The sequence below is a fragment of the Rana temporaria genome, chromosome 2 (assembly GCF_905171775.1).
Source record: "Rana temporaria chromosome 2, aRanTem1.1, whole genome shotgun sequence".
Classification (NCBI taxonomy): domain Eukaryota; kingdom Metazoa; phylum Chordata; class Amphibia; order Anura; family Ranidae; genus Rana; species Rana temporaria.
Window position 1 is genome coordinate 422282369 of NC_053490.1, and position 26866 is coordinate 422309234.

Genomic DNA, 26866 nt, shown 5'->3' on the forward strand with positions numbered 1-26866 from the left:
TCTATTACAGGGCTCTGCTTTTGCAGATTCTGTATACTTGTGACAGGGTTGCTTGGATATCATTTCTGCTACAGAAAGCAGAGGATTTCCACTATCTGCTGTCCTGGGCTGTAAGTGAAGCAGAGGCTTGGCTGGGGGCTGATCTGTATCATGGGACCGGTGCTCGGTTTCGAACCAAGCTGACAAGAGAATACGCATGCGCACTGTGTGCTGTCAGCTGGGGCGCCGTGCTCGGGAGCGCGCACGCAGGCAGTTGGACGCTTCGTCCTCTTTCATGGTTAGGGAGGTGTGTGTGTGACGTCAGGAACGCGCCCGGCACCAGGAAGGTTACAGGCGGCTGATCAGATTTGAGGTCGTCCTTGTCACTGTACTGGAATCCCCGGCCTGGAGACTGACCCAGATCTTCTTCTGACCGGCCGCTCATGCAAAGGATGTTGTCACTGATCTCCCGGGTGCTGCAGGGCTCGGCCCACAAGCCTGTCACTGTGAGTGGTGTATGGGAGAAGGGCACAGCTCAGGGGAGGGGAGATGGAGGAGAACTCACACCAATGTCTTCTATGGTGGAAGAATAATACAAGGACAGGCTGGGGGACAGAGGGATGCATAGGAGAAGGAAGGGGGATTATGGGGGCAGTTGGATACACAGGGAGGGCGGCCATGGAGGATGGGGAGGTCTGGTGGGGCCATGGTGGCAGGATCCACGGGGAAGTGTGGCGGCTGGATCCATGGGGAGGTGGGGGCGTGGTGGCTGAATCCCTCGGGGAAGTGGAGGCATGGGGGCTGGATCCGTGGGGGTGTGATGACCGGATCCATGGGGGAGTGGTGGCTGGATCCACGGAGGGTTGGGGGCGTGGCCGGTGGAGGCCTGGTGGCTGAATCCACAGGGAGGTGGGGGTGTGGCAGCTGGATCCATAGGGAGGTGGTGCCACCGGGGGCTAGATCCATGGGGAGGTGGTGCCGCGGGGGCTAGATCCATGGGGAGGTGGGACCACGGTGGCTGGATCCATGGGGAGGTGGTGCAGCGGATGGATCCATGGGAAGGTTTGGTCCCTGCTAGGGAGATTTCCCTTAATTTCTGCCTCAGTGACCACACAGGAATTGAAGGGGAGATCACTTCAGCTAGAACATAACAATAAAAAGAAAAGTTTCCAACCATTCCCCAAGAAGTGATTCATGTTGACCACACAGGAAGTGAGGGGACATCTCCTAGGTAGCGTCACAGGTTCTGACCCATGCTCTAAAAAAAACGGAGACCACCTGGCCTATCAGAAGGCTTGCATTGGTCACCATCCTCATAAAGGATGCTGTTGTGATTGGCTTCAATGCTTTCTGAGCGGCTGACGGGAACATGTATAGTGAGCTGGGATTCTGACACCCATGCATGTTCTGGGTGTAACTAAAATGTAGACGCAAAGAAAAATTTATGTATATATCGCGCTTAGAGGTAGACCGATGTATCGGCCAATATTTGGCCATTTTTGATAGATCGTCATCGGCCGATTATTATCAAAATTAGGCCGATTTTTTTTTTTTTTTTAACTGACCGTTGTTCCTCCTCCCTTCTCCAGCATCAAGCGCTGCGCTGAGTGTGAAACTGACAAGTAACAGAGAGGAGCTGTCAGCTTGATGTCGGGGGTGGGCGGGACCCAGCAGCTATATTACACCAGCCAATGGGATGGTATCTGAGCGGGCCGCTACGTGTATGTGGCCCTGCCCCATTTCTAAAGCAGCCCAATCATTGGCTGGTGTAATTTAGCTGCTGGGTCCCGCCCACCCCTGACATCGAGCTGACAGCTCCTCTCTCTCTGCTCTCTGTTAGTTTCACACAGTTGCACTTAGCTTAGTGCGAAACCTGCCAGTGCCACCGCCAATCAATGCCACCAGCCAGTGCCAACCACAGCCTCGCCTAAAAAATCCTGTTCGCCGCGATCCTGGGAAAAGCAGCGTCCGGCCTCGCGGCCTTTTCCCTGGATTGCGGCGAGCTGCGGCCAAGATTTTTTTCGGCGCGGCTTCGGCCTAGTAAGCGCCCTTTTCCTAGGATCGCGGCGGACTAGGCCGAAGCCGTGGACTTGCCTAAAAACGTAGGAAAAAATAAAACGTAATTCGAATCGTAAATAGAGGGGTGTGTGTGTGTTTTTTTTTTTGGGGGGGGGGGGCCAAAATCGCCCAGCTCTACTTAGTCATGGTTATGACTAAGGCCTTATAGGCTGAAACGCGTCAACCATTCCTATTTGCATTTTGTACAAATTTTTAAAAGCAACGAGCGAAGTGCGGATCATCTTTTCTTCATTACTCTACTCTAGCCAGCGACTGTGGATCGGGCACCCGGAACCTTGCTTTCTATGTGATGTATGGGTAGCAGCACTGACTTTTTTGTTTATAGACAAGAAAGCTGCCAGCAGGGGATAATGTTAGTTTGGTGCCCTATGTTTGTGTTGGGATCTGATGGTGAAGCAGAACTCCATCATTTATCTATGCTGCAGACTTGTGACTTTTCAGTATTTAGGACCGCGCTGAATTCATGTACAGTGGAACCTCGGTTTACAAGTAATGTGGTTAATGAGAGTTTTGAAAGACGAGCAACTTTTTTTAAAGAAATTCTGACTCTGTTTGCGAGTGTTGTCTCGCAAAAGAGCAGAATTCAAGCTAATGTGGCCTGCAGTACTGCATTTGGCTTGAGACCGGCTGATCGGCGCCGTTCGGAAATGCATGGAAAGACCCCAGGACAGCTTGGCTGACCTCAGAAAGGCTTGTAAACGGGGTCTTTCCGAGGTTTGCCAAGGTCAGCCGAAGTGTCCACAGGCGTTTCCGGCGCCCCCGCCTCTGGCCGCATGCAGTATTGAATGCGGAAAAAAAATATTTTTGTTTCCATTGACTTCAATGGGGCAACTCAAGTACTTTGAATTACAAGCATTCTCCTCGAACGGATTATGCTCGTAATCCGAGGTTCCACTGTATTAAGAACTAGAAGAAAGTATACATTTAGGTGTTGCCAATAACAACTAAGCTGCCCTTGATATATGGTTACCATGGGGCCTAGGTGTTCATGAATTGTCATTGGTAGCTTAACTGAGATGCTCGCCACTTCTTTGTCCTCTTTGGTAAGTTGGTGTTTCTTCTTTTCTATGTCTTGGGCTTGCTGATGGTAAAGGGGACTACTGCAGAGGTAAGGAACACTTGAGCTTCTCATCCTATGTACTGCTGTGCAGATCTGATCATTTCATTTTCAAAACAATGGGGTAGATTCAGGTAGCTTTGCGCAGTTTTTACGGAGGCGCAGGGCACAGTTTTTGCCCTGTGCCCCCCGCAAATTATCTGCGCTACCCTTGATTCACGGAGCAGTAGCTCCGTAAATTGCGTGGGCACTCCGGCAAAATGCCCGGCGTAAGCGCGCGCAATTTAAATGATCCCGTAGGGGGCGGGAATCATTTAAATTAGACGCGTTCCCGCGCCGAGCGCATGCTCCATCGGGAAACTTTCCCGGCGTGCATTGCGGCAAATGACGTCGCAAGGACGTCATTTGCTTCAAAGTGAACGTGAATGGCGTCCAGCGCCATTCACGATTCACTTACGCAAACGACGTAAAATTTAAACTTCGCGACGCGGGAACGACGGGTATACGTAGCATTGGCTGCCCCTGCTATTAGCAGGAGCAGCCTTATGCGAAACCCGACGGACGGAAACGACGTAAACTGCGTACGCAGGGCTCGCGTAACGTTGTGAATCGGCGTTAGTATGCAATTTGCATACTATACGCTGACCACTACGGGAACGCCCCCTAGCGGCCATCGTAAGAATGCAGCCTACGATACGATGGCATAAGAAGCCTTATGCCATTCATATCTTAGGCTGCAGTCGGCGTAACGAGGTTCCTGAATCAGGAGCATTCGTAACGCCGGCGCAGGTAAGCAATTGCGCTGCGTAACTATGGTTACGCAGACGCAATTGCTCTTTGAATCTACCCCAGTTTTACCAAATAATAGTCTTTTGAGGCCCAGTGGGCAGATTCTCATAATACTAAGCGCTCTGTGATTGGGCAAGAGGATGGGCACAGCGGCTGCAGGTAACTGGAGCTGAGATCATAAAGTCCAGTGTCGGTAGTGATATCTGTGCCCCCGGCACTCACTAAAAATGTCAGATGTAAATAAAAGAGAGAAGCAGAGGAGGTAGCATGCACCTCCTTGGACTTAAGCACTTGTGGCTGAATTCCTGGAGTTCAGCTTTTAGCCTAGGTTCACATTGATGCGATTTGACCCGATTCCCAAAAGTAGTTTCTGTACTACTTTTGGCGACTTCGGGTGCGATTTCAATAGACATGCCTGACTTTCCTTTTGGAAATACTAGCTCTCTGGCTGCCATACCGATCCAGTAGTTTCCAAGGGCCAGATTCACAAATGAGATACAACGGCGTTTCTCCTGATACGCCGTCGTATCTCTGTTTCTATCTATGCGACTGATTCATAGAATCAGTTACGCATAGATATCCATAAGATCCGACAGGTGTAATTGTTTTACACTGTCGGATCTTAGGATGCAGTACCGCGGCCGCCGCTGGGGGGAGTTTGCGTCGTAAACCAGCGTCAGGTATGCAAATTAGGAGTTACGGCCGATCCACAACGGTTTTTCGCGTTCGCTACGTCGCCGCTAGTATAGTTTCCCGTCGCAAAGTTACACTTTTTTTTTTGGTGCCTTAACTTTAGTCAGCAAGTGTATTGCTGTCTAAAGTATGGCCGTCGTTCCCGCGTCGAAATTTAAAAATCAACGTTGTTTGCGTAAGCCGTCCGGGAATACGGAAGTACGCTACACGCGTCGCCGTTCAAAAAAATGACATCACGGTGCGCAAAGCACGGCGGGAGTTAGGAAACGGAGCATGCGCAGTAGGTCCGGCGCGGGAGCGCGCCTAATTTAAATGGTACACGCCCATTTGAATTGGCCCGCCTTGCGCCGGAGGCCGCGGGCGTAGGTTTTCATCGCAAGTGCTTGGTGAATCAGGCACTTGCGATGAAAAATTGCGGCGGTGTAATGTATCTAGGATACGTTACGCTGCCGCGATTCTACGTGAATCTGGCCCTTTGATTCTAAGCGTTTTTTTTCTTGATTTTCATACTTGTTCCAGGTAAACGTCCTGGAAAGTGGTGAAGCCAGAGCTAGCCAGGCAATGAGTATTTCTAAGAGGGGGTCAGCAATGCCAGCCCCCTTGATTCTCTCAGCGCTGGTTTTCTGTATGGTGTTGTCTTTCTTTGCTGCTGAACAATGTGTTTTTGTATTGCTGTCTCCTTTGGATAGATTTCCTCTTGCTTCCTGTCCCAGAGATGTCACATGAAGTGAGTGGAAATGTCCTCAAGCCGAGGGGACATTCCACCGTGTACAGCTGTCACTCCTCTCCTGTTCTGATGACAAGCGTAAAATATAGAATTTTCCTTCAGTTTCTGCCCAGGTGTCAGATACTGAGGGTGGATCTCCCATACAAATATTTTTGAGGACATTTTCTTTACACTTTGCCTTCAGCTGAATTGTTGTGCACGCCTCTGCAGCTTCTGTGTTTCCTCATTCCAGCACAACTCAATGGCTGCACCATTCATCAGTTGTGTAATTCCATTCAATGCCTCACTCTTGCTTTATTTTATTTAGTAGTTCTGTAAAGTTAGTGACTTATAAAGTGTGTGTGCTTTGTTATCTATCCACTTCAATTTATATATATTTTTTCTTTTCCAGGCTGTTCGTGTTATGGTGGCATCCCGCAATTATGCTGACTTTGCATCTGAAGCGACTTTTGACATTAAGGTAAGGTTTGAAAATAACTTCCTGTCTCTTCAGTTCTGGAAGGCCTCCCAAAACTGCCTGCCCCCCCCCCCCCCCCCCATATTTGGGCACAACTGATCACAGATTGTGGTAAAAGGCCAATCACAGCAACCATTTACCATGTGATCAGCTGTGTCCAACCACAGCTGGTCGTATGTAAACAGACTTTCCGGTTATCGCCATTCCTTTTCTTACACACTCTCTGTGTGAGAAAAGGAGAGCTGATAACCGGCAAGGCTGACAGGGCACAGTGAGTACATTGTTTGCACTGATCGTCCGTGCCACCTCATCAGTGCAACTTATCAGTGCTGCCTCATCAGCACCCATCAGTGAAGAAGAAAAATTACTAATTTGCAAAACAGAAACTAAAAAAAAAAAAAAAATGTTGTAAACATTTTTGATCTTCATTTTATTTCTTTAGCAAAGAATAAAAAACGCAAACCCAGTGGTGATTAACCGCTTCCCGACCGCCGCATGTAGATATATGTCGGCAGAATGGCACGTACAGGCACATTGGCGTACCTGTACGTCCCTGCCTAGACGTGGGTCGGGGGTCCGATCCACGCGGTGGTCGGATTCCCTCGGGGAGCGATTCGGGACGACAGCGTGGCTATTCGTTTAAAGCCGCTCCGTCGCGATCGCTCTCCGGAGCTGAAGAACGGGGAGAGCCGTATGTAAACACGGCTTCCCCGTGCTTCACTATGGCGCTGCATCGATCGAGTCATCCCTTTTATAGGGAGACTCGATCGATGACGTCAGTCCTACAGCCACACCCCCCTACAGTTGTAAACGCACACTAGGTGAACACTAAATCCTACAGCGCCCCCTGTGGTTAACTCCCAAACTGCAACTGTCATTTCCACAATAAACAATGCAATTTAAATGCATTTTTTGCTGTGAAAATGACAATGGTCCCAAAAATGTGTCAAAATTGTCCGCCATAATGTGTCCGCCATATTGTCGCAGTCATGAAAAAAAATCGCTGATCACCGCCATTGGTAGTAAAAAAATAATAATTAATAAAAATGCAATAAAACTATCCCCTATTTTGTAAACGCTATAAATGTTGCGCAAACCAATCGATAAACGCTTATTGCGATTTTTTTTTTTTTTTAACCAAAAATAGGTAGAAGAATACGTATCGGCCTAAACTGAGGAAAAAAAATGTTTTTATATATGTTTTTGGGGGATATTTATTATAGCAAAAAGTAAAAAATATTGCATTTTTTTCACAATTGTCGCTTTATTTTTGTTTATAGCGCAAAAAATAAAAACCGCAGAGGTGATCAAATACCACCAAAAGAAAGCTCTATTTGTGGGGAAAAAAGGACACCAATTTTGTTTGGGAGCCACGTCGCACGACCGCGCAATTGTCTGTTAAAGCGATGCAGTGCCGAATTGTAAAAACCCCTTGGGTCATGTAGCAGCATATTGGTCCGGTCCTTAAGTGTTTAAATACCACCAAAAGAAAGCTCTATCTGTCTCAAGAAAATAGCAATTTAATTTGGGTACAGTGTTGTCATTCAATGTGTGACAGCACCCGAATCTGAAAATTGTCCCGGGCAGGAAAGAGCTTAACGAAACGTCCCACATTCTGCTTGAGTGCTTCTGTCGAATACCGCTTCCTCCCAGTCTAGATATAGATATCAGATATTACAGCTGCTTGCAACCAAGAACTAGGCAGTACTCGTTTTTGGCTGCTGAACTGGAACATGAACTGTTTATTTGAACACAGGTACAGAGATATAACTTAAGAGGACAAGGGCCCCCCCCTCCTTTGCATAATGACACAAGGCGGGGTAAACTACATTCAGTAACGGACACACAGGTGTATTCAAACTTCTCATCAGTAGACGGTCCTAGGGAGAGCTGTTGGAGGAATTTGCTCCTCCCTCCTCACAGCTAATCCACATACATCCCATAATACTTGTCTCCCAAGGCAGACAGACAATAAAACAATGGGATACAGCCACACCTCAAACAATCTAGTAAAGACCACAACATTATACGAGACAATATATATTATTCCAGTGTGGTTGTGCAGTGAATCTGACTAGTGCAGATCAGACTGGGGTTCTCGGTCACCCTGTGCCTCTAATAGACACAGGGGGCCGGATTCAGATAGAGATACGACGGCGTATCTCCGAGTTCCGACGGTCGGATCTATGCGACTTGATTCATAGAATCAGTTACGCATAGATCTCCCTAAGATCCGCCAGGTGTAAGTGACTTACACCGTCGGATCTTGGGCTGCAATCTCCTGCTGGCCGCTAGGTGGCTTTTCGTTTTTTACACTCGGCGAATATGCAAATGAGGATTTCCGCCGATTCAGAAACGAACGCCCGCTGCTTTTTTTTTTTTAATGTCGCTTGCGTTCGGATTTTTCCGGCGTATAGTTACCCCTGCTATGTGAGGGGTATCCTATGTTAAGTATGGCCGTCGTTCCCGTGCCGAGTTTTGAATTTTTACGTCGTCTTCGTAAGTCGATTCAGAATACATCCGGACGCAAGTTCCGCTCACGCCGAAACCAATTACGTCCTAGAGACGTCATTTGGAGCAATGCACGCTGGGAAAAATCGCGGACGGCGCATGCGCTGTTGGATCGGCGAGGGGACGCGCCTGATTTAAATTGTAGACGCAGGGGACGCGCCTGATTTAAATTGTAGACGCCCCCTAGCTGCGGAATTTGAATTCCGCCGTGGGATTTACGATACGCCGCCGCAAGTTTTGAGGTAAGTGCTTTCTGAATTGAGCACAAAAACTTGCGCCGGCGGATCGTAAATCAGATAGGTTACGCGGATCTAAAGATCCGCTAACCTATCTGAATCTGGCCCAGGGTAACTTACACATAGGAAGGGCCGGGGGAACGGAACAAGGAAATTCCAGTGCTGTCCAAGGTAAGCTGGGTTCCACAAGCCCCCCGCCCAAGGTGCCCGGGATCGAAGTGGTTAAAACGCCATGTGCCAATAGCTGAAAACTCCATATTTGGTGGGGTTTAGTATATAAAGGACCTGTAATTCTTTTCAGCCAGGCTTGTCATCAGGCATCCCTTTCATGCACCGTGGGCTAGTTCTTCAATCTGTATTGCAGTGACAGCATTGCTTGGTCTAGAACACATTCCCATCCTGCTGATTGGACAGTAAAGGAGCAGCAGCACGCCATTACGCGATTGAGCCATTGCCATTTTTTTAAAAAAGGTTCCTATAGGAAAGGGTCTGCAATAAGAAATGCCTTTTCTGGTTCTGCTCATAGTGACTCAGATTTCTTCCTTTTGGCAAAAGAAGATTTTATTTGTGCAGCAGTTTTCTGCTTTCAGTGTCATGAAGCTGTAATTTGTACTGCGCAAGCAGTAGAGGATAACATGTTGTTTTTTTTTTCTTTGTTAGAAATGTGATGTTCACCGGTTAGAAGAAGCTCCACCAATTACAGCCGTTCTGACTAGGGAGCAGGGCCTGGAATATTACAGGACCATGCAGACCATCCGGCGTATGGAGCTCAAATCAGATCAGCTGTACAAGCAGAAGATCATCCGTGGGTTCTGTCATCTATATGATGGTCAGGTAAGATGCTGCAGAAGGATCTCATCTCTTCAGAGGGGCTGGTGCCAGAAGATCTCGGGAACAGCTCCTCTTTTTAGAGATATTTTACTGATAGATTCATCATATCGTACCACGTTATTCTTAGAAAGAAAAGTGTTAAGGCCACTAGATAAATATTCTTCTTTGTGAATATACAAATCTTCTCTCCACAGGAGGCTTGTTGTGTTGGCATGGAGGCGTCCATTAATCTCACAGATCACCTAATCACAGCCTATCGAGCTCACGGGTATACCTATACCCGTGGGGTGCCAGTGAAAGAAATCCTGGCTGAGCTCACAGGTATGTTGAGAAGAGCTTCACTGGTATATAGAGTACAACATCTTCATTGCTTTGCAGAGGTATTCTGTGTGTGTGTATATAATGTATGTCAGAGAGCGAGTTCTCTCTATCTGGGATAAAAAAGGAATTATTTAGTGTTGGTGTGTTTTTAATTGGGATAAAAAAAAATGCACGCTTTTGTTTCTTGGCCCTACTATGGGTACACAAAAAAATACACATATGTGCTATCACCGCAAACGTCAGGAAGTGGGGAGAGTTAATTTTACTGGTGTGTTGTGATAATTGCAAGAAATGTACAGCTAAATATATTTTTTCAATTATTTATATATATATATATATATATATATATATAATGTGTGCTCATAAGTTTACATGTGCCTACAAAGTCCAGCCCTTGAGGGGAAACTATATGAATAACACAAAAAAAATTCTTTCACTCATGGTTAGTGTTTGGCATAAAAGTGATCTTGCAGCGAATCTGCCGCTGAGACTACTGTTTAAGTTACTGCCCGCTGTTTAAAAATATACCGGGGTTATGGCAGCTATCTGCTGCCACAACCCAGGTATTTAACGTGTGTGTGTGTATATAGGTAGATATTCATAGAGAGAGAGAAAGAGATATAGATATATATATATATATATATATATATATATATATATATATATATATATATATATATATATATATATATATATAATATATACAGGTGGTTCTAAAAAAAATAGCATATTGTGATAAAGTTCATTATTTTCTGTAATGTACTGATAAACATTAGACTTTCATATATTTTAGATTCATTACACACAACTGAAGTAGTTCAAGCCTTTTTATTGTTTTAATATTGATGATTTTGGCATACAGCTCATGAAAAACCCAAATTCCTATCTCAAAAAATTTGCATATCATGAAAAGGTTCTCTAAACGAGCTCTTAACCTAATCATCTGAAACAACTAATTAACTCTAAACACCTGCAAAAGATTCCTGAGGCTTTTAAAAACTCCCAGCCTGGTTCATTACTCCAAACTGCAATCATGGGTAAGACTGCCGACCTGACTGCTGTCCAGAAGGCCATTATTGACACCCTCAAGCAAGAGGGTAAGACACAGAAAAAAATTTCTCAACGAATAGGCTGTTCCCAGAGTGCTGTATCAAGGCACCTCAGTCGGAAGTCTGTGGGAAGGAAAAAGTGTGTCAGAAAACGCTGCACAATGAGAAGAGGTGACCGGACCTTGAGGAAGATTGTGGAGAAGGACCGATTCCAGACCTTGGGGGACCTGCGGAAGCAGTGGACTGAGTCTGGAGTAGAAACATCCAGAGCCACAGTGTACAGGCGTGTGCAGAAAATGGGCTACAGGTGCCGCATTCCCCAGGTCAAGCCACTTTTGAACCAGAAACAGCGGCAGAAGCGCCTGACCTGGGCTACAGAGAAGCAACACTGGACTGTTGCTCAGTGGTCCAAAGTACTTTTTTCGGATTAAAGCAAATTTTGCATGTCATTCGGTAATCAAGGTGCCAGAGTCTGGAGGAAGACTGGGGAGAGGGAAATGCCAAAATGCCTGAAGTCCAGTGTCAAGTACCCACAGTCAGTGATGGTCTGGGGTGCCATGTCAGCTGCTGGTGTTGGTCCACTGTGTTTTATCAGGGGCAGGGTGAATGCTGCTAGCTATCAGGAGATTTTGGAGCACTTCATGCTTCCATCTGCTGAAAAGCTTTATGGAGATGAAGATTTCATTTTTCAGCACGACCTGGCACCTGCTCACAGTGCCAAAACCACTGGTAAATGGTTTACTGACCATGGTATTACTGTGCTCAATTGGCCTGCCAACTCTCCTGACCTGAACCCCATAGAGAATCTGTGGGATATTGGGAAGAGAAAGTTGAGAGACGCAAGACCCAACACTCTGGATGAGCTTAAGGCCGCTACCGAAGCATCCTGGGCCTCCATAACACCTCAGCAGTGCCACAGGCTGATTGCCTCCATGCCACGAGATAGGAATTTTGGGTTTTCATGAGCTGTATGCCAAAATCATCAATATTAAAACAATAAAAAGGCTTGAACTACTTCAGTTGTGTGTAATGAATCTAAAATATATGAAAGTCTAATGTTTATCAGTACATTACAGAAAATAATGAACTTTATCACAATATGCTAATTTTTTGAGAACCACCTGTGTGTGTGTGTGTGTGTGTGTGTGTGTATATATATATATATATATATATATATATATATATATATATATATATATATATATATATACACAGTGGGCGGTCCGGAAGTGGTTAATGTCCATTGAACGATTTATCGAAAGTCGGTCATCATTTATTTTTATTTTTTTCATATATTTTGTCATATGTGCAGTGCAAGCAGTTTAATTTTGAGAAACACATTAACTTTTTAATTTATCATTGGCAGAAGTTTCCTTTTTTTTTTTTTTTTTTGGCTCTGAAAAGTCGAAACCGATTTTCTATTTGTTCGAAAGAATGGTCCAAAGGACTGTAAGGTATAGGGGCGTGTTTTTTTCTGAATGATCATTGTAATAGCCAATGACAGATTATTGCAGTGATCCTGTGATCGAGAGCTGGTCCTCCCTGCTCCTGATCATTAGTAGGAGACCCAAAGTTGTTGGGGACTGCTTAATATCCGTGTTGGAAGAACACTATGGAGCAAACTTCCAGCACAAAGGCTGAGTGCATATGTGATGCCTTGGTAGAAGGTCAATGTCAGTGATGAAGTTTTGTTTTTACTTTCATGCAAAAAACTTGTGTGCTGATCCCAACTCGATCCAGCAATGTGCATGGGAGCCTCTGCTGTCCCGGATCTCTCCCTCTCTCTTCCCTCTCTTTTCTCTCCTCTTTTCTCCCTTTTCTCTCCTCTTTTCTTCCTTTTCTCCTCCTTTTTCTCTCCTCTTTTCTTCCTTTTCTCCTCCTTTTTTCTCTCCTCCTTTTTTCTCTCCTCCTTTTTTCTCTCCTCCTTTTTTCTCTCCTCCTTTTTTCTCTCCTCCTTTTTTCTCTCCTCCTTTTTTCTCTCCTCCTTTTTTTCTCCTTTTTCTCTCCTCCTTTTTTCTCTCCTCCTTTTTTCTCTCCTCCTTTTTTTCTCCTTTTTCTCTCCTCCCTTTTTCTCTCCTCCCTTTTTCTCTCCTCCCTTTTTCTCTCCTCCCTTTTTCTCTCCTCCCTTTTTCTCTCCTCCCTTTTTCTCTCCTCCTTTTTCTCTCCTCCTTTTTCTCTCCTCCTTTTTCTCTCCTCCTTTTTCTCCCCTCCTTTTTCTCTCCTCCCTTTTCTCTCCTTTTTCTTTTCTCTTTTTTTTTTTTCTCTCTTCGCTTTTCACTTTTTTCTCTTCGCTTTTCTCTTTTTTTCTCTTCGCTTTTCACTTTTTTCTCTTCGCTTTTCTCTTTTTCTCTTCGCTTTTCTCTTTTTTTCTCTTCGCTTTTCTCTTTTTTTCTCTTCGCTTTTCTCTTTTTTTCTCTTCGCTTTTCTCTTTTTTTCTCTTCGCTTTTCTCTTTTTTTCTCTTCGCTTTTCTCTTTTTTCTCTTCGCTTTTCTCTTTTTTCTCTTCGCTTTTCTCTTTTTTCTCTTCGCTTTTCTCTTTTTTCTCTTCGCTTTTCTCTTTTTTTCTCTTCGCTTTTCTCTTTTTTTCTCTTCGCTTTTCTCTTTTTTTCTCTTCGCTTTTCTCTTTTTTTCTCTTCGCTTTTCTCTTTTTTTCTCTTCGCTTTTCTCTTCGCTTTTCTCTTTTTTCTCTTCGCTTTTCTCTTTTTTCTCTTCGCTTTTCTCTTTTTTCTCTTCGCTTTTCTCTTTTTTCTCTTCGCTTTTCTCTTTTTTTCTCTTCGCTTTTCTCTTTTTTTCTCTTCGCTTTTCTCTTTTTTCTCTTCGCTTTTCTCTTTTTTCTCTTCGCTTTTCTCTTTTTTCTCTTCGCTTTTCTCTTTTTTCTCTTCGCTTTTCTCTTTTTTTCTCTTCGCTTTTCTCTTTTTTTCTCTTCGCTTTTCTCTTTTTTTCTCTTCGCTTTTCTCTTTTTTTCTCTTCGCCTTTCTCTTTTTTTCTCTTCGCCTTTCTCTTTTTTTCTCTTCGCTTTTCTCTTTTTTTCTCTTCGCCTTTCTCTTTTTTTCTCTTCGCCTTTCTCTTTTTTTCTCTTCGCCTTTCTCTTTTTTTCTCTTCGCCTTTCTCTTTTTTTCTCTTCGCCTTTCTCTTTTTTTCTCTTCGCCTTTCTCTTTTTTTCTCTTCGCCTTTCTCTTTTTTTCTCTTCGCTTTTCTCTTTTTTTTCTCTTCGCTTTTCTCTTTTTTTTCTCTTCGCTTTTCTCTTTTTTTTCTCTTCGCTTTTCTCTTTTTTTCTCTTCGCTTTTCTCTTTTTTTCTCTTCGCTTTTCTCTTTTTTTCTCTTCGCTTTTCTCTTTTTTTCTCTTCGCGTTTTTTTTTTTTTTTTTTCTCTTCTCTTTTCTCTTTGCTTTCTTGTCTCCCGGTGGGGATGGGGCCAACTAAGGCTCTGTGTCTTATGGACGCATAGCTAGGGGATCGAGAGTGAAAATAATAGCTCGTATTGCAAAAAGCTTGTTAACCGCAATCCGAGGTATTAATGTAACATGTTTGTTATTTGAAAAAACAAAACACTTCAAGGCAGCCTTTGGCAAACTGCATTGGTAGAGATGGAAAGCATACGGTAGCCACACAATATTTGCTTTCTATTCGATTTAAAAATATCTATCTTGCTGTATACTACAAAATATTTCCTTTCTGTGACAGGAAGAAGAGGTGGTTGTGCCAAGGGAAAGGGAGGCTCAATGCACATGTATGCCAAGAACTTCTATGGAGGGAATGGCATTGTGGGCGCTCAGGTATGTGGTCTATTACTGCTGTTATGTCTTCCCATTAGTAATTAATAGAACTACCTCCCATTTAGTCAGCACTAGGTGACTGTCCCTCAGGATTGGGCACAAAGCGGAGAGACGGCCCCCCCATCTTCATAGAACTGTATTTTTGTATAGCACAGCTCACCTGTTATTTATATTTTGTGGGTGGAAGTCAATTGATTTGGTTATATGTGTTTCCTTTCAGGTCCCTCTAGGAGCGGGGATAGCATTGGCCTGTAAATATTTTGGAAAGGATGAAATCTGCTTGTCTTTATATGGTGATGGAGCTGCTAATCAGGTAAGAATTGGTGAATGAAGGGATGTGGGTATTGGAAAATACAAAAACAAACTCTCTCAAGCCTGGTACACAGCTTTGGAGGAGCATCTGTACTAACTATACAACGTGTTAGTACAGCGATCTCCCCTCTGAGCTATTGTGTTCTGACAGGGGAACTGCCCCCGGCCAGAACACACACTGGTCAGGGCTCGCAGGCATTGGCTGCCAGCACTGATCGGCTGCTGGTTTTCCAGTATGTCTGTTCAACAGAAACTGGCCAGACTGATGTACACATGGTTTCTGTTGAACCGACCGCTATTCAGCCTGTGTGTATCAGGCTTGAAGGAAATATATCTACCATATTTATCGGGGTATTGCACGCTCCAGCGTATAGCGCGCACCCCTCATTCCTGTAAAAAAACATTTTAGTACTTACAGTTTTGGTGTCTTGCGCGGTGGCCTCGTCGGGTCCGTCTGCGGCTTCGGGTGTCCTCTTCGTCGGGTCCGGCGTCCTCCCCACTCGATCCCCGCTTTCCCGCGCCGAGTTTGAATACTGCGCCGGCACTCGTGTATAGTCGGGCAGGCTCGGCTACTCTCGCGCTCACGTCCTGTACGTCCAGGACGTGAGCGCGAAAGGAGCCGAGCCTGCCCGACTATACACGAGTGTACTGCGCTCGCTATATGCCGGCGCAGTGTTCAAACTCGGCACGGGTATCGGCGTATATCGCGCACCCACGATTTTGCCCTGATTTTCAGGGCAAAAAAGTGCGCGGTATACGCCGATAAATACGGTATTTTCCAAATATTTTATGATGAATACTAATAGCATTTTTCTTGTTCAAATATTTTATTGAATTTTATAATTATTAATAAAATTCCATTAACAGAGCATGTACAATAATATAATAGAAATAGATATTCCATTAAGACCCCTTTCACACTGGAGCGGATTGTAGGCGCTATTGCACTAAAAATAGCACCTGCAAACCGACCCTAAACAGCTGCTGCTGTTTCTCCAGTGTGAAAGCCCCGAGGGCTTTCACATTGGAGCGGTGCGCTAGCAGGACGGTAAAACAAAGTCCTGCTAGCCGCATCTTTGGAGCGGTGTGTACTGCTCTTTCACCGCTCCCACCCATTGAAATCAATGGGACAGCGCGGCTATACTTTCACGTGGTGATCCTGCTAGTAAGTCTGTTTTTCAAAAAAACAAGCTCTCTTGCGTCTGTATCGGTTAGAGCAGGGGTGTCAAAATGGCGGCCCTCCAGCTGTTGCAAAACTACAAGTCCCATGAGGCATTGCAAGGCTAACAGTTACAAGCATGACTCTCACAGGCAGAGGCATGATGGGACTTGTAGTTTCGGAACAGCTGGAGGGCCGCCAGTTTGACACCCCTGGGTTAGAGGGATGAGACAAATCATTTACCACTGACAGGGGTGCTTACATTGAACAGCTTTTATATATGTAAAACCTTTCTGCCATAGGAACAAAAATGTTTGCTGTAAGTGATTATAAAGTATTAGCAGGTGTTTGGCTTCAGTTTGTTAGTATATCTAAATCTGCTAGTATATGTAACACTAACCTCCTCTCAGACTGACAATGCTCTTGTCCAGGGGTGCCCCATGTGCTCCTTCATCCAGAGTAGGGGGCACTCTAATACAGAAGAGCTGAACAAATCACCAGGTGAAAATGGAGGAAACAAGCCTAAAGAAAAACGAATGCAGCCGCCACATCTAATGATTGGTAAGCTGCAATATGCAGTAAATGGAGCAGAAGAGTGGTAGGGATCAGACTGTACACAATGCGGAGTAGGAACACATTCTTTGCCTCTATTAATAGAGAACCATTTGGCTTACTCAGCAAATGTGCAGCGAGTGCGAGGCTTGGATCACTCGGCATGTTTTCCAAACTGAGAGACGTCTGTTTAGCAACATCAATTAAAATAACATTTACAAAAAAATTCTATGCCTCTCCTTTATTGTGTTGGTTGCCAGTACATACGTAATGCTTTTTCCTTGTTCTTATTGGCTCTCCAGTTCAGGAACTACAGTTCCCATAATGCCTAGCAATGTCTGTGAATGTCAGTTCCACAACAGCTGGAGGGCCATAGTTTGGAGATCCCTCTATAGCGGGGGGATTGAATTAAAATTCATGGTGGTCCGATTAGTAAAATTTTCTTCCAGCAGAGGTCCGAATCGCATTTTTTGTGCATCGATTTCTTTACATCACTGCCCAGGTGTGCAGGCAAAACGGCGCATGGAAACCACATGGTGTGTTTGTACCATGCTAATTCCATGTGCGGGAAACTGCACCTTGTATTTTAGTGCGTATTAAGAGTCAGTGGTACCCTGCATGTTTTGTGTGCAGCTGCTTGTCCCCCTTAACATCCTCCCCACCACAGCACTGTCCTCCTTTACAGAACTGTCCCCCTCCCCACAGCACTGCCCCCCCCCCCCCTTTCACATATCATCCCCGCCACAGCACTGTCCCCCCCCCTTTCACATATCATCCCCGCCACAGGACTGTCCCCCTTTACAGAACCGTCCCCCTCCCCACAGGACTGCCACCCCTTTCACATATCATCCCCATCACAGCACTGTCCTCCTTTACAGAACTGTCCCCCTCCCCACAGCACTGCCCCCCCCCCTTTCACATATCATCCCCGCCACAGGACTGTCCTCCTTTACAGAACCGTCCCCCTCCCCACAGCTCTGCCCCCCCTTTCACATATCATCCCCATCACAGCACTGCCCCCCTTTACAGAACCGTCCCCATCCACACAGCTCTGCCCCCCCTTCACATATCATCCCCACCACAGCACTGCCCCCCTTTACAGAACCGTCCCCATCCACACAGCTCTGCCCCCCCTTCACATATCATCCCCACCACATGACTCCCCCCCCCCTTTCACATATCATCCCCACCACAGTACTGCCCCCCCTTTCACATATCGCCACCACAGCTCTGCCCCCCCCTTTTACATATCATCCCCACCACAGCTCTGCCCCCCCCCCTTTCACATATCATCCCCACCACAGCACTGTCCCCCTTTACAGAACTGTCCCCATCCACACAGCTCTGCCCCCCCTTCACATATCACCCCCGCCCCCTTTCACATATCATCCCAACCACAGCACTGTCCCCCTTTACAGAACCGTCCCCCATCCACACAGCTCTGCCCCCCCTTCACATATCATCCCCACCACAGCACTGTCATCCTTTACAGAACTGCCCCCCCCCCTTTCACATATCATCCCCGCCACAGGACTGTCCTCCTTTTACAGAACCGTCCCCCTCCCCACAGCTCTGCCCCCCCTTTCACATATCATCCCCATCACAGCACTGCCCCCCTTTACAGAACCGTCCCCATCCACACAGCTCTGCCCCCCCTTCACATATCATCCCCACCACAGCACTGCCCCCCTTTACAGAACCGTCCCCATCCACACAGCTCTGCCCCCCCTTCACATATCATCCCCACCACATGACTGCCCCCCCCCTTTCACATATCATCCCCACCACAGTACTGCCCCCCCTTTCACATATCGCCACCACAGCTCTGCCCCCCCCTTTTACATATCATCCCCACCACAGCTCTGCCCCCCCCTTTCACATATCATCCCCACCACAGCACTGTCCCCCTTTACAGAACTGTGCCCATCCACACAGCTCTGCCCCCCCTTCACATATCACCCCCGCCCCCTTTCACATATCATCCCAACCACAGCACTGTCCCCCTTTACAGAACCGTCCCCCATCCACACAGCTCTGCCCCCCCTTCACATATCATCCCCACCACAGCACTGTCATCCTTTACAGAACTGTCCCCCCCCCTTTCACATATCATCCCCGCCACAGGACTGTCCCCCTTTACAGAACCGTCCCCCTCCCCACAGGACTGCCACCCCTTTCACATATCATCCCCATCACAGCACTGCCCCCCTTTACAGAACCGTCCCCCATCCACACAGCTCTGCCCCCATTCACATATCATCCCCACCACAGCACTGTCATCCTTTACAGAACTGTCCCCCTCCCCACAGCACTGCCCCCCCCCCCTTTCACATATCATCCCCGCCACAGGACTGTCATCCTTTACAGAACTGTCCCCCTCCCCACAGCACTGCCCCCCCCCCCTTTCACATATCATCCCCGCCACAGGACTGTCCTCCTTTACAGAACCGTCCCCCTCCCCACAGCTCTGCCCCCCCTTTCACATATCATCCCCATCACAGCACTGCCCCCCTTTACAGAACCGTACCCCATCCACACAGCTCTGCCCCCCCTTCACATATCATCCCCACCACAGCACTGCCCCCCTTTACAGAACCGTCCCCCATCCACACAGCTCTGCCCCCCCTTCACATATCATCCCCACCACAGCACTGCCCCCCTTTACAGAACCGTCCCCATCCACACAGCTCTGCCCCCCCTTCACATATCATCCCCACCACAGCACTGCCCCCCCCCCCCCCCTTCACATATCATCCCCACCACAGTACTGCCCCCCCTTTCACATATCACCACCACAGCTCTGCCCCCCCCCTTTTACATATCATCCCCACCACAGCTCTGCCCCCCCCTTTCACATATCATCCCCACCACAGCACTGTCCCCCTTTACAGAACTGTCCCCATCCACACAGCTCTGCCCCCCCTTCACATATCACCCCCGCCCCCTTTCACATATCATCCCAACCACAGCACTGTCCCCCTTTACAGAACCGTCCCCCATCCACACAGCTCTGCCCCCCCCTTCACATATCACCCCCACCACAGCACTGTCATCCTTTACAGAACTGTCCCCCTCCCCACAGCACTCCCCCCCCCCCTTCACATATCATCCCCGCCACAGGACTGTCCTCCTTTACAGAACCGTCCCCCTCCCCACAGCTCTGCCCCCCCTTTCACATATCATCCCCATCACAGCACTGCCCCCCTTTGCAGAACCGTCCCCCATCCACACAGCTCTGCCCCCCCTTCACATATCATCCCCACCACAGGACTGCCCCCCCCTTTCACATATCATCCCCACCACAGCACTGCCCCCCTTTACAGAACCGTCCCCCATCCACACAGCTCTGCCCCCCCTTCACATATCATCCCCACCACATGACTGCCCCCCCCCTTTCACATATCATCCCCACCACAGCACTGCCCCCCCCCCCTTCACATATCATCCCCACCACAGCACTGCCCCCCCTTTCACATATCACCACCACAGCTCTGCCCCCCCCCCCCCGTTTCACATATCATCCCCACCACAGCACTGTCCCCCTTTACAGAACTGTCCCCATCCACACAGCTCTGCCCCCCCTTCACATATCACCCCCGCCCCCTTTCACATATCATCCCCACCACAGCACTGCCCCCTCCCCCCCTTTCACATATCCCCACCACAGCACTGCTTTAATCCAGGACACACATGAATTACACAGGTTCTGAGGCTGATTTAATGCAGGTAAGGCAACAAGTGAGTTTAATTACCACCTTAACCAACCACAGAACCTGTGTAATTCATGTGTGTCCTGGATTAAAGGGATGATGTGGCAACCCAATCCCCACTGCACTGTCCCTTTTCAATTCCCCCGCACAGCACTGTCCCCCTTTCACGTCCCCGTCCCCCCAGTCTATAAAATGTCAGCCCCTGTATTCCTGCCAATAGGTAATGGGCCACCCAACACAAAACCACCCAACACAAAACCAGGGCATTTTGCTGTTGGGAGGGGACTTCCACAGAAAAAGTATATCTCTGGATCTTATTGTTTTGACATGGCAGTTGTCACTAAAGTTTACCTTGACTTATCATCTTTATTTACTATTCATATGGTGACCCTTTTTTTTTTTTTTTTTTTTTTTTTTTTTAATTTATTTTTAATTTAATTTTTTTCTTGATTTTAAGGTTTGGTCTAAGTTAATAACGTTTAACCTCCTTGCTCTGTCAGTGTGCCTCTACAATCCCTTTTATTAAAAATAATTAAAAGTAATTTTATTTTTTCTTTCCTGTTTTACAGGGTCAGATTTTTGAGACCTACAACATGGCAGCTCTTTGGAAACTACCATGTATCTTCATTTGTGAAAACAACAGATATGGCATGGGTACCTCCGTAGAAAGGGCTGCAGCTAGCACAGACTACTACAAGCGTGGAGATTATATCCCTGGCCTAAGGGTGAGCACCACTTCTTGGGCGTCCCAGCATCCCATTTTGAGCTTGTAAACTACGATCCTCCTGATTATCTGGTTGGTTGGTTCTCTGGATTGGGTTGCTACCAAGAGTTACCAGTTTGTCCTTAAAGTGGTTGTAAACCCAAGTCATGAAATCTGAGCATAGCACATATATCTGTAATGTTATCTCTCTCCAAAGCTCTAAGGGTCATTTCTCTCTGGTGCTTCCCTCTTCTGTTATCAGCATGAGTCACTTCTGAGAAGTTTTTCTGACATGAGATAAATTTGTATCGTGAAGGAGAGATCAGCCGACAGCTTGTCTATTCACAACACAGGGGTCTGTTCCTTCCCTCCAATCGGCTCTCAAACAGTGTAACTGCATCCTCTCCGCCCCCTCCTCTATGCTCCTGACAGAAGAGGAGAAGACTGCAGATAAATAAGTAAAACTTGTTAGGAAGGTTTGATTCAGCTCTGTGTATCATCTGAGGCTGTTCACTTCACTGGGTATAGGAGAGGGTTTACAATCATTTTAAAGCAGTAGTAAACCACTGGTAAAATAAATAAAAAAAACCTGCAAGACAATGGCATAATGTGCTAGTTTGCAGTATACTAGCACATTATGAAATGCTCAATTACCTTAGAAGGAATCCCTTCCAGTGGCGCCCACTTACTGCCGAGAGGGCTTGCATTGTCTCAAATCCTTTCTTTGGGGATTGCGTGCTCCGGCGCTGTGAGTAGCCGGAGCTGCGATGATGTCACTCCCACACATGCACGCGGAACCCCTTGATTCCATCAAGCTCTCGCAGTATACCGAACGTTCAGAGCGCATGCGGCTGAATGCAGGGTGACTATCTCCTAAATCACAGGTGTCAAATACAAGGCCCACGGGCCGAATCCGGCCCTCCAAGCCATTCCATGTGCCCCTCCCACCTCTCCTGCTGCTGCAGGAGAGCTCCAGCCCTCCTCTGGTCCTCCTCCAGACCCTTTCTGCTTTCCAGCAATGCATCCAGCTTATTCCAAACAGCAGTATAGGGCAGGGCTCAAAATTTCAAGTTCTGAGCTACTAGCCAGGACTCAAGGCGTACTCGCCACCAGTTGCCCCGCCCAACCCCTACCATGTCCCGCCCCCTAGACACGCCCTCATAAATTATCTCATGAAATGACACTTAAATGTTTTATGCAGAATTAAGTTATAAAAAATATTAACAACAACTTCATCCGTGCCCAAAAAGGCAGCCAAGTGTCCCCAGTGCAGCCAAGTGTCCCCAGTGGAGCCTACCTGTGCTGGGTAAGAGAGAGAGCTGGAGCCGCCACCGCCTGGTTGTTCAAAGCGCGGGACACATAACAGCCTTCAATTCAATAGCTGTGTTCCCCGCCCCCCTTGTCCGGGAAACTTTGATAGACAGATCACCCGTCCAATCCTGGGATAGGTGATCTGTCTATCAAAGTGCCCAGACAAGGGGGAGGGGCTGTATATGACGGCTCGCGGCGGGGAACACAGCTATTGAATTGAAAGCTGTTATGTTCCCCACGCTCTGAACAACCAGGCGGCTACTCTCCTCTCTCCAACTATATTCACTCCTTGCTCGCCCCCCTGCTCCCAGGCAGCCCACACTCGCCAGCCCTCAAAATTTACTCGCAAAATGCGGGCAGGCGAGTGTAAATTTTGAGGGCTGGTATAAGGAAAGGGGGGTGCACTGTGATGTGGGGGACTCAACTTCTGATGGTGGGGTGGCTCTTGACATCTAATATATGGGGAGGGGATGCGCTGGACATCTAATCTTACAGATACAACCGGCTCTTTTGAGGGCAATCATAATGCTGTTGCGGCCCACGATGAAATTGAGTTGGACACCCCTGTCCTAAATGGCGCACATTTAGGAGATAAACAAAAAAATTGCCTATAGTTCTACTTTAAAAATCCTTGGCTTAGAACCTGTAAGGAATAATTTACTTTCATGTTTTGGCAGGTTGATGGTATGGACGTGCTGTGTGTCAGAGAAGCTACTAAGTTTGCCGCAGATCATTGCCGATCTGGAAAGGTATTGTGTCTGTAGATGTATTTTATGAATAAATGTGTGGCTGTCTATTTTATAAAGGCATATTTATTAATTACAGGTACTTATATAGTGCCTTCAATTTATGCAGCACTTTACACATATTTAGTATACATTTACATCAGTCCCTGCCCTCACGGAGATAACAATTGAAGGTCCCTAACTCGCATTCATACACATACTTGGGCCAATTTAGACAGGAGCCAATTAATCTTCCAGCATGTCTTTGGAGTGTGGGAGGAAACCCACACACAGAACATGCATATCTAATGTGTGCAGTGTTATACAGTGGATCTAAAAAATCGAAACATCTTTTTTTTTTTTTTTTTTTTTTTGCAGGGACCTATTCTGATGGAGCTTCAGACCTATCGTTACCATGGACATAGTATGAGTGACCCTGGAATTAGGTAAATGCAAAAGGAGCACCAAGATTATTACTGGAGGCATCATTGCAGCATTTAGGAAGAGCTTAGTGACAGCGCTGGGGCACGTCGCGCTCTCATGAATTGTAGGACTGTGTTATTGTGAATATTCAGCCCAACACTGCCCTCTACTGTCTAGCATGGCCTTTCTCACCCCTTTTTAATGCAGAGGAACACTTGATGTGACTTTTAGGGTTCAGGGAACACCTACCAATAATTATTTTATCCACAGTTCTAAGTACATCATGGTGGGCATCGAGAAAAATGATTCCTACATTTCTTTTAGATGATTGGAGTTGGTGGTTACTTATCTGATTGCTCAACGATCCCCTAATAAACTCTGGAAGAACCATGGAAATTCCACAGAATCCTGGTTCAAAAGGTTTGGACCACCAATATAGTTTTTTTCAGGCTGATCTCTAATATCAGGTGACGATATTCTGTAGATTTAATCTTAAAAAAAAAAAAAAAAATGTACAGCCTTTTTTTTTTTTTTTTTATGACTTTTATTGCTTTCTCAAGGAATCCCTTGCGACAGTAATAGGCAGTGACAGGTACTCTTTATGGAGCGATTGGGGGTCGGCAAGATGGGCAGACGTGCCGGCTGGTGGCTCAGGTGTCCTGGTGGTGGGGGGGGGGGGAGGGGATGTTCCCTCCCGCTGCTGAGCCGCATTGGTTGTTGTTACAAGAAAGCAGACCCGTCTGTTCTACAGAACGGTACTGGGGCATTAACCTGGTACAACCTCTTGAAGCAATACCGTTGCTTAAATAAATGAATACCGGCCGCCCTGATAATCGGTCAACCATTAGTGTATATATTATTTAGTGTGTGTGTGTGTGTGTATATTAGAGGTCGACCGATATATCAGCCGATATTTGGCCGTTTTGGAGAAATCGGCACTGGTGGGCACTAATGAGGTGGCACTGATGGTCTGCACTGGTGTGACACTGACAGGGTGCACCCCACCTCTCCACCCTAAACAATTATCTCCTCCCCACCTCTCCACCCTAGGTTTTTTGAGATGAGGGAAAAAAAAAATCGGCCTAAAATATCGGCCGCAAAAATCGGCCACACATATCGGCCGCCCCGATTTCCAAATATCGGCATCGGCCAGAGAAAAACCCATATCGGTCTACCTCTAGTGTGTGTATGTATATGTGTGTGTGTGTGTATATATATATATATATATATATATATATAAAATATGGATGGGCTTAAAGTGAAATTTTAGTCCAAAACCTTTTTTTTTTTTGTCTTTGAATTGAGTGGAGAAGTACTAGTATCTCTGTCCTGTTTTTACTGTCGTCTTTGTGTTCAGTGGAATAGGAAGTGAGGGGGGATACAGGCTGCTATGAAATTCTGACGTGGGTTTTCACTCTTCCTCCCAGTGAACAGAGGTTTATACATGCTGAGAATGTATGTTGACCTGTGCAAATGCAGCACATGCAGATTAATGTAATTTTTTTTTTAAAAAACGGGCAGCTAAGTTTGTTTTATTGCATAGCATGTCTCTCCTGCAATAAAGAACCTGCCTGATCACACATCATTTTTTTATTATTATTATTATTATTATTATATATATAATTTTTTTTTCTTCTGGTTTATTTAATGAAACATTGGTAAAGGAGATATTGCATCTGCAGTGGTACGATTTATTTTAAGGAAACCTGAACTTCAAATCGATGATCAGCGCCTGCCAAGTGTTAAATAATTTTGTTATTTTGATAACATGTCTATGTATTTCAAAGGTTCCTAGTAAAGGCCCTTACACACGGGCGGATCAGATCAGATCAAATCCGCTCCGTGTGTCTGTAAAATCCCTGCTGAGCTAGCAGCCGACAGGGCGGTCCCCGCACACTGTGCAGGGACCGCCCTGTGTTTCCTCCGCTCTCCCCTATCGGGGATCGGATGAACACGGACCGTATGTCCCCGTGTTCATCCGATCCGGCAGACGTAAGAAAAATAGGATTTTCTTCCGTCCGCAAATGCGGATCTTTGCGGAGGCGGACGATTACGGGTGTCGGCGGATGGTCATCCGCTGACACACGTAATCGCATAGGGACCAATGTATGTCCTGTTTTCATCCGCAAACGGACGGATGAAAATGCGGACATACGGTCCGCACGTGTGAAAGGGCCCTTAATTAATGAGTAAATGTAGATGTTCTGGCTGGGAGACCAATTCAGCTGTGAAAACTGAACAAAGCAGTAACCACGCACACCCTCAACATGGCAAGGGTGATATTGCCTCCCCATGCCTGTCAAATGTCTCTGAAAAGCAGTCAGGCCATGGATTGCTTTTCAGCCCTTGCTGCTATTGTGAATGAGCCCTAAAAACGAAAACAGTCCCACTAGCCTATATGAAAAGCAGTTCTGATCTACAGGATTAGGGTTTAAGACTAAAAAAAGTCTATCCAGACCAGTGTTTCTCAACTCCAGTCCTCAAGGCGCCCCAACGGGTCATGATTTCAGGATTTCCCTTAGTCATTACCACAGCAGTTTCATCTAAGGGCCCCTTTCACACAGGGCGGATCAGTAATGATCCGTCCCGTGCACCTCCGCTTGCTCAGCGGGGATCGCTCCGTTGATCCCCACTGAGCCGGCGGATGACAGGGCGGTCCCCGCACACTGTGCAGGGACCGCCCTGTCTTTTCTCCGCTCTCCCCTATGGGGGGTTCGGATGAACACAGACCGTCTGTCCGTGTTTACCCGATCCGCAGACGGATGGAAAAGTAGGTTTTTCCTCTGTCACACTGTGGCAGGTCGGATGTCAGCAGGCATGTCACCGCTGACATCTGCGGCTCCATAGAGGAGCACGGAGCTCCCGTTCAGGTCCGCCAAAAAAACTGTCAGACTAATCAAATCACATGTGCAAAATAATGGAAAGCCTGAAAACATGACCTGTTGGATCGCCTTGAGGACTGGAGTTGAGAAACACTGGTCCAGACGAATACACACACTCCCATATACACACATACATATATAAAGTGGGTATAGAAATAGTTACATATTGTTGTTTTGCAGCCTGAAATGAAGACCGGCACAATTTTTGTTTTTACTAGCTGTATTTACTCAGTGCAATTTATAACATGCAAGTGAAGGGTATAACACCAACATTAAAAAGATGGATCACCACTCCCTCCCCCCTCCTAAATATGACTTGTAACCTCAATCAGGTGTAGCTGATCACCTTCTTAATGGCACACAATGACATTTGACTTTCAACTGCGAACAGCCATGTGATTCTTTTAAAGGGGGGGTAATTATTTTATATACCCACTGTACATACATGCCCATACATACATACACATGCATACACACACACACTCATATACATGCATACATAAACTCCCATACACATTTACGCACACATACATTTACATGCGTCCACTCCCATACACATTTACATGCGTACATATAGTGCAAACAA

General features: G+C 46.5%; 1 protein-coding gene across 2 annotated transcripts in view; it reads left to right on the top strand.

The window, feature by feature from the left end:
* Positions 1-274: 274 nt before the first annotated feature.
* Positions 275-26866, top strand: part of PDHA1 (pyruvate dehydrogenase E1 subunit alpha 1) — a 28002-nt gene continuing 1410 nt past the window's right edge. Inside the window, exons 1-10 of one of the 2 annotated variants that reach the window (XM_040338222.1) lie at positions 275-485; positions 3152-3166; positions 5716-5784; positions 9189-9362; positions 9554-9680; positions 14412-14503; positions 14724-14816; positions 20806-20961; positions 22928-22999; positions 23354-23421. In XM_040338222.1, the coding sequence (XP_040194156.1) occupies positions 423-485; positions 3152-3166; positions 5716-5784; positions 9189-9362; positions 9554-9680; positions 14412-14503; positions 14724-14816; positions 20806-20961; positions 22928-22999; positions 23354-23421 (929 nt within the window). In that variant the 5' untranslated portion in view covers positions 275-422. The remainder of the gene's footprint in view (positions 486-3151; positions 3167-5715; positions 5785-9188; positions 9363-9553; positions 9681-14411; positions 14504-14723; positions 14817-20805; positions 20962-22927; positions 23000-23353; positions 23422-26866) is intronic. The other variant, XM_040338223.1, reaches the window with a different exon arrangement.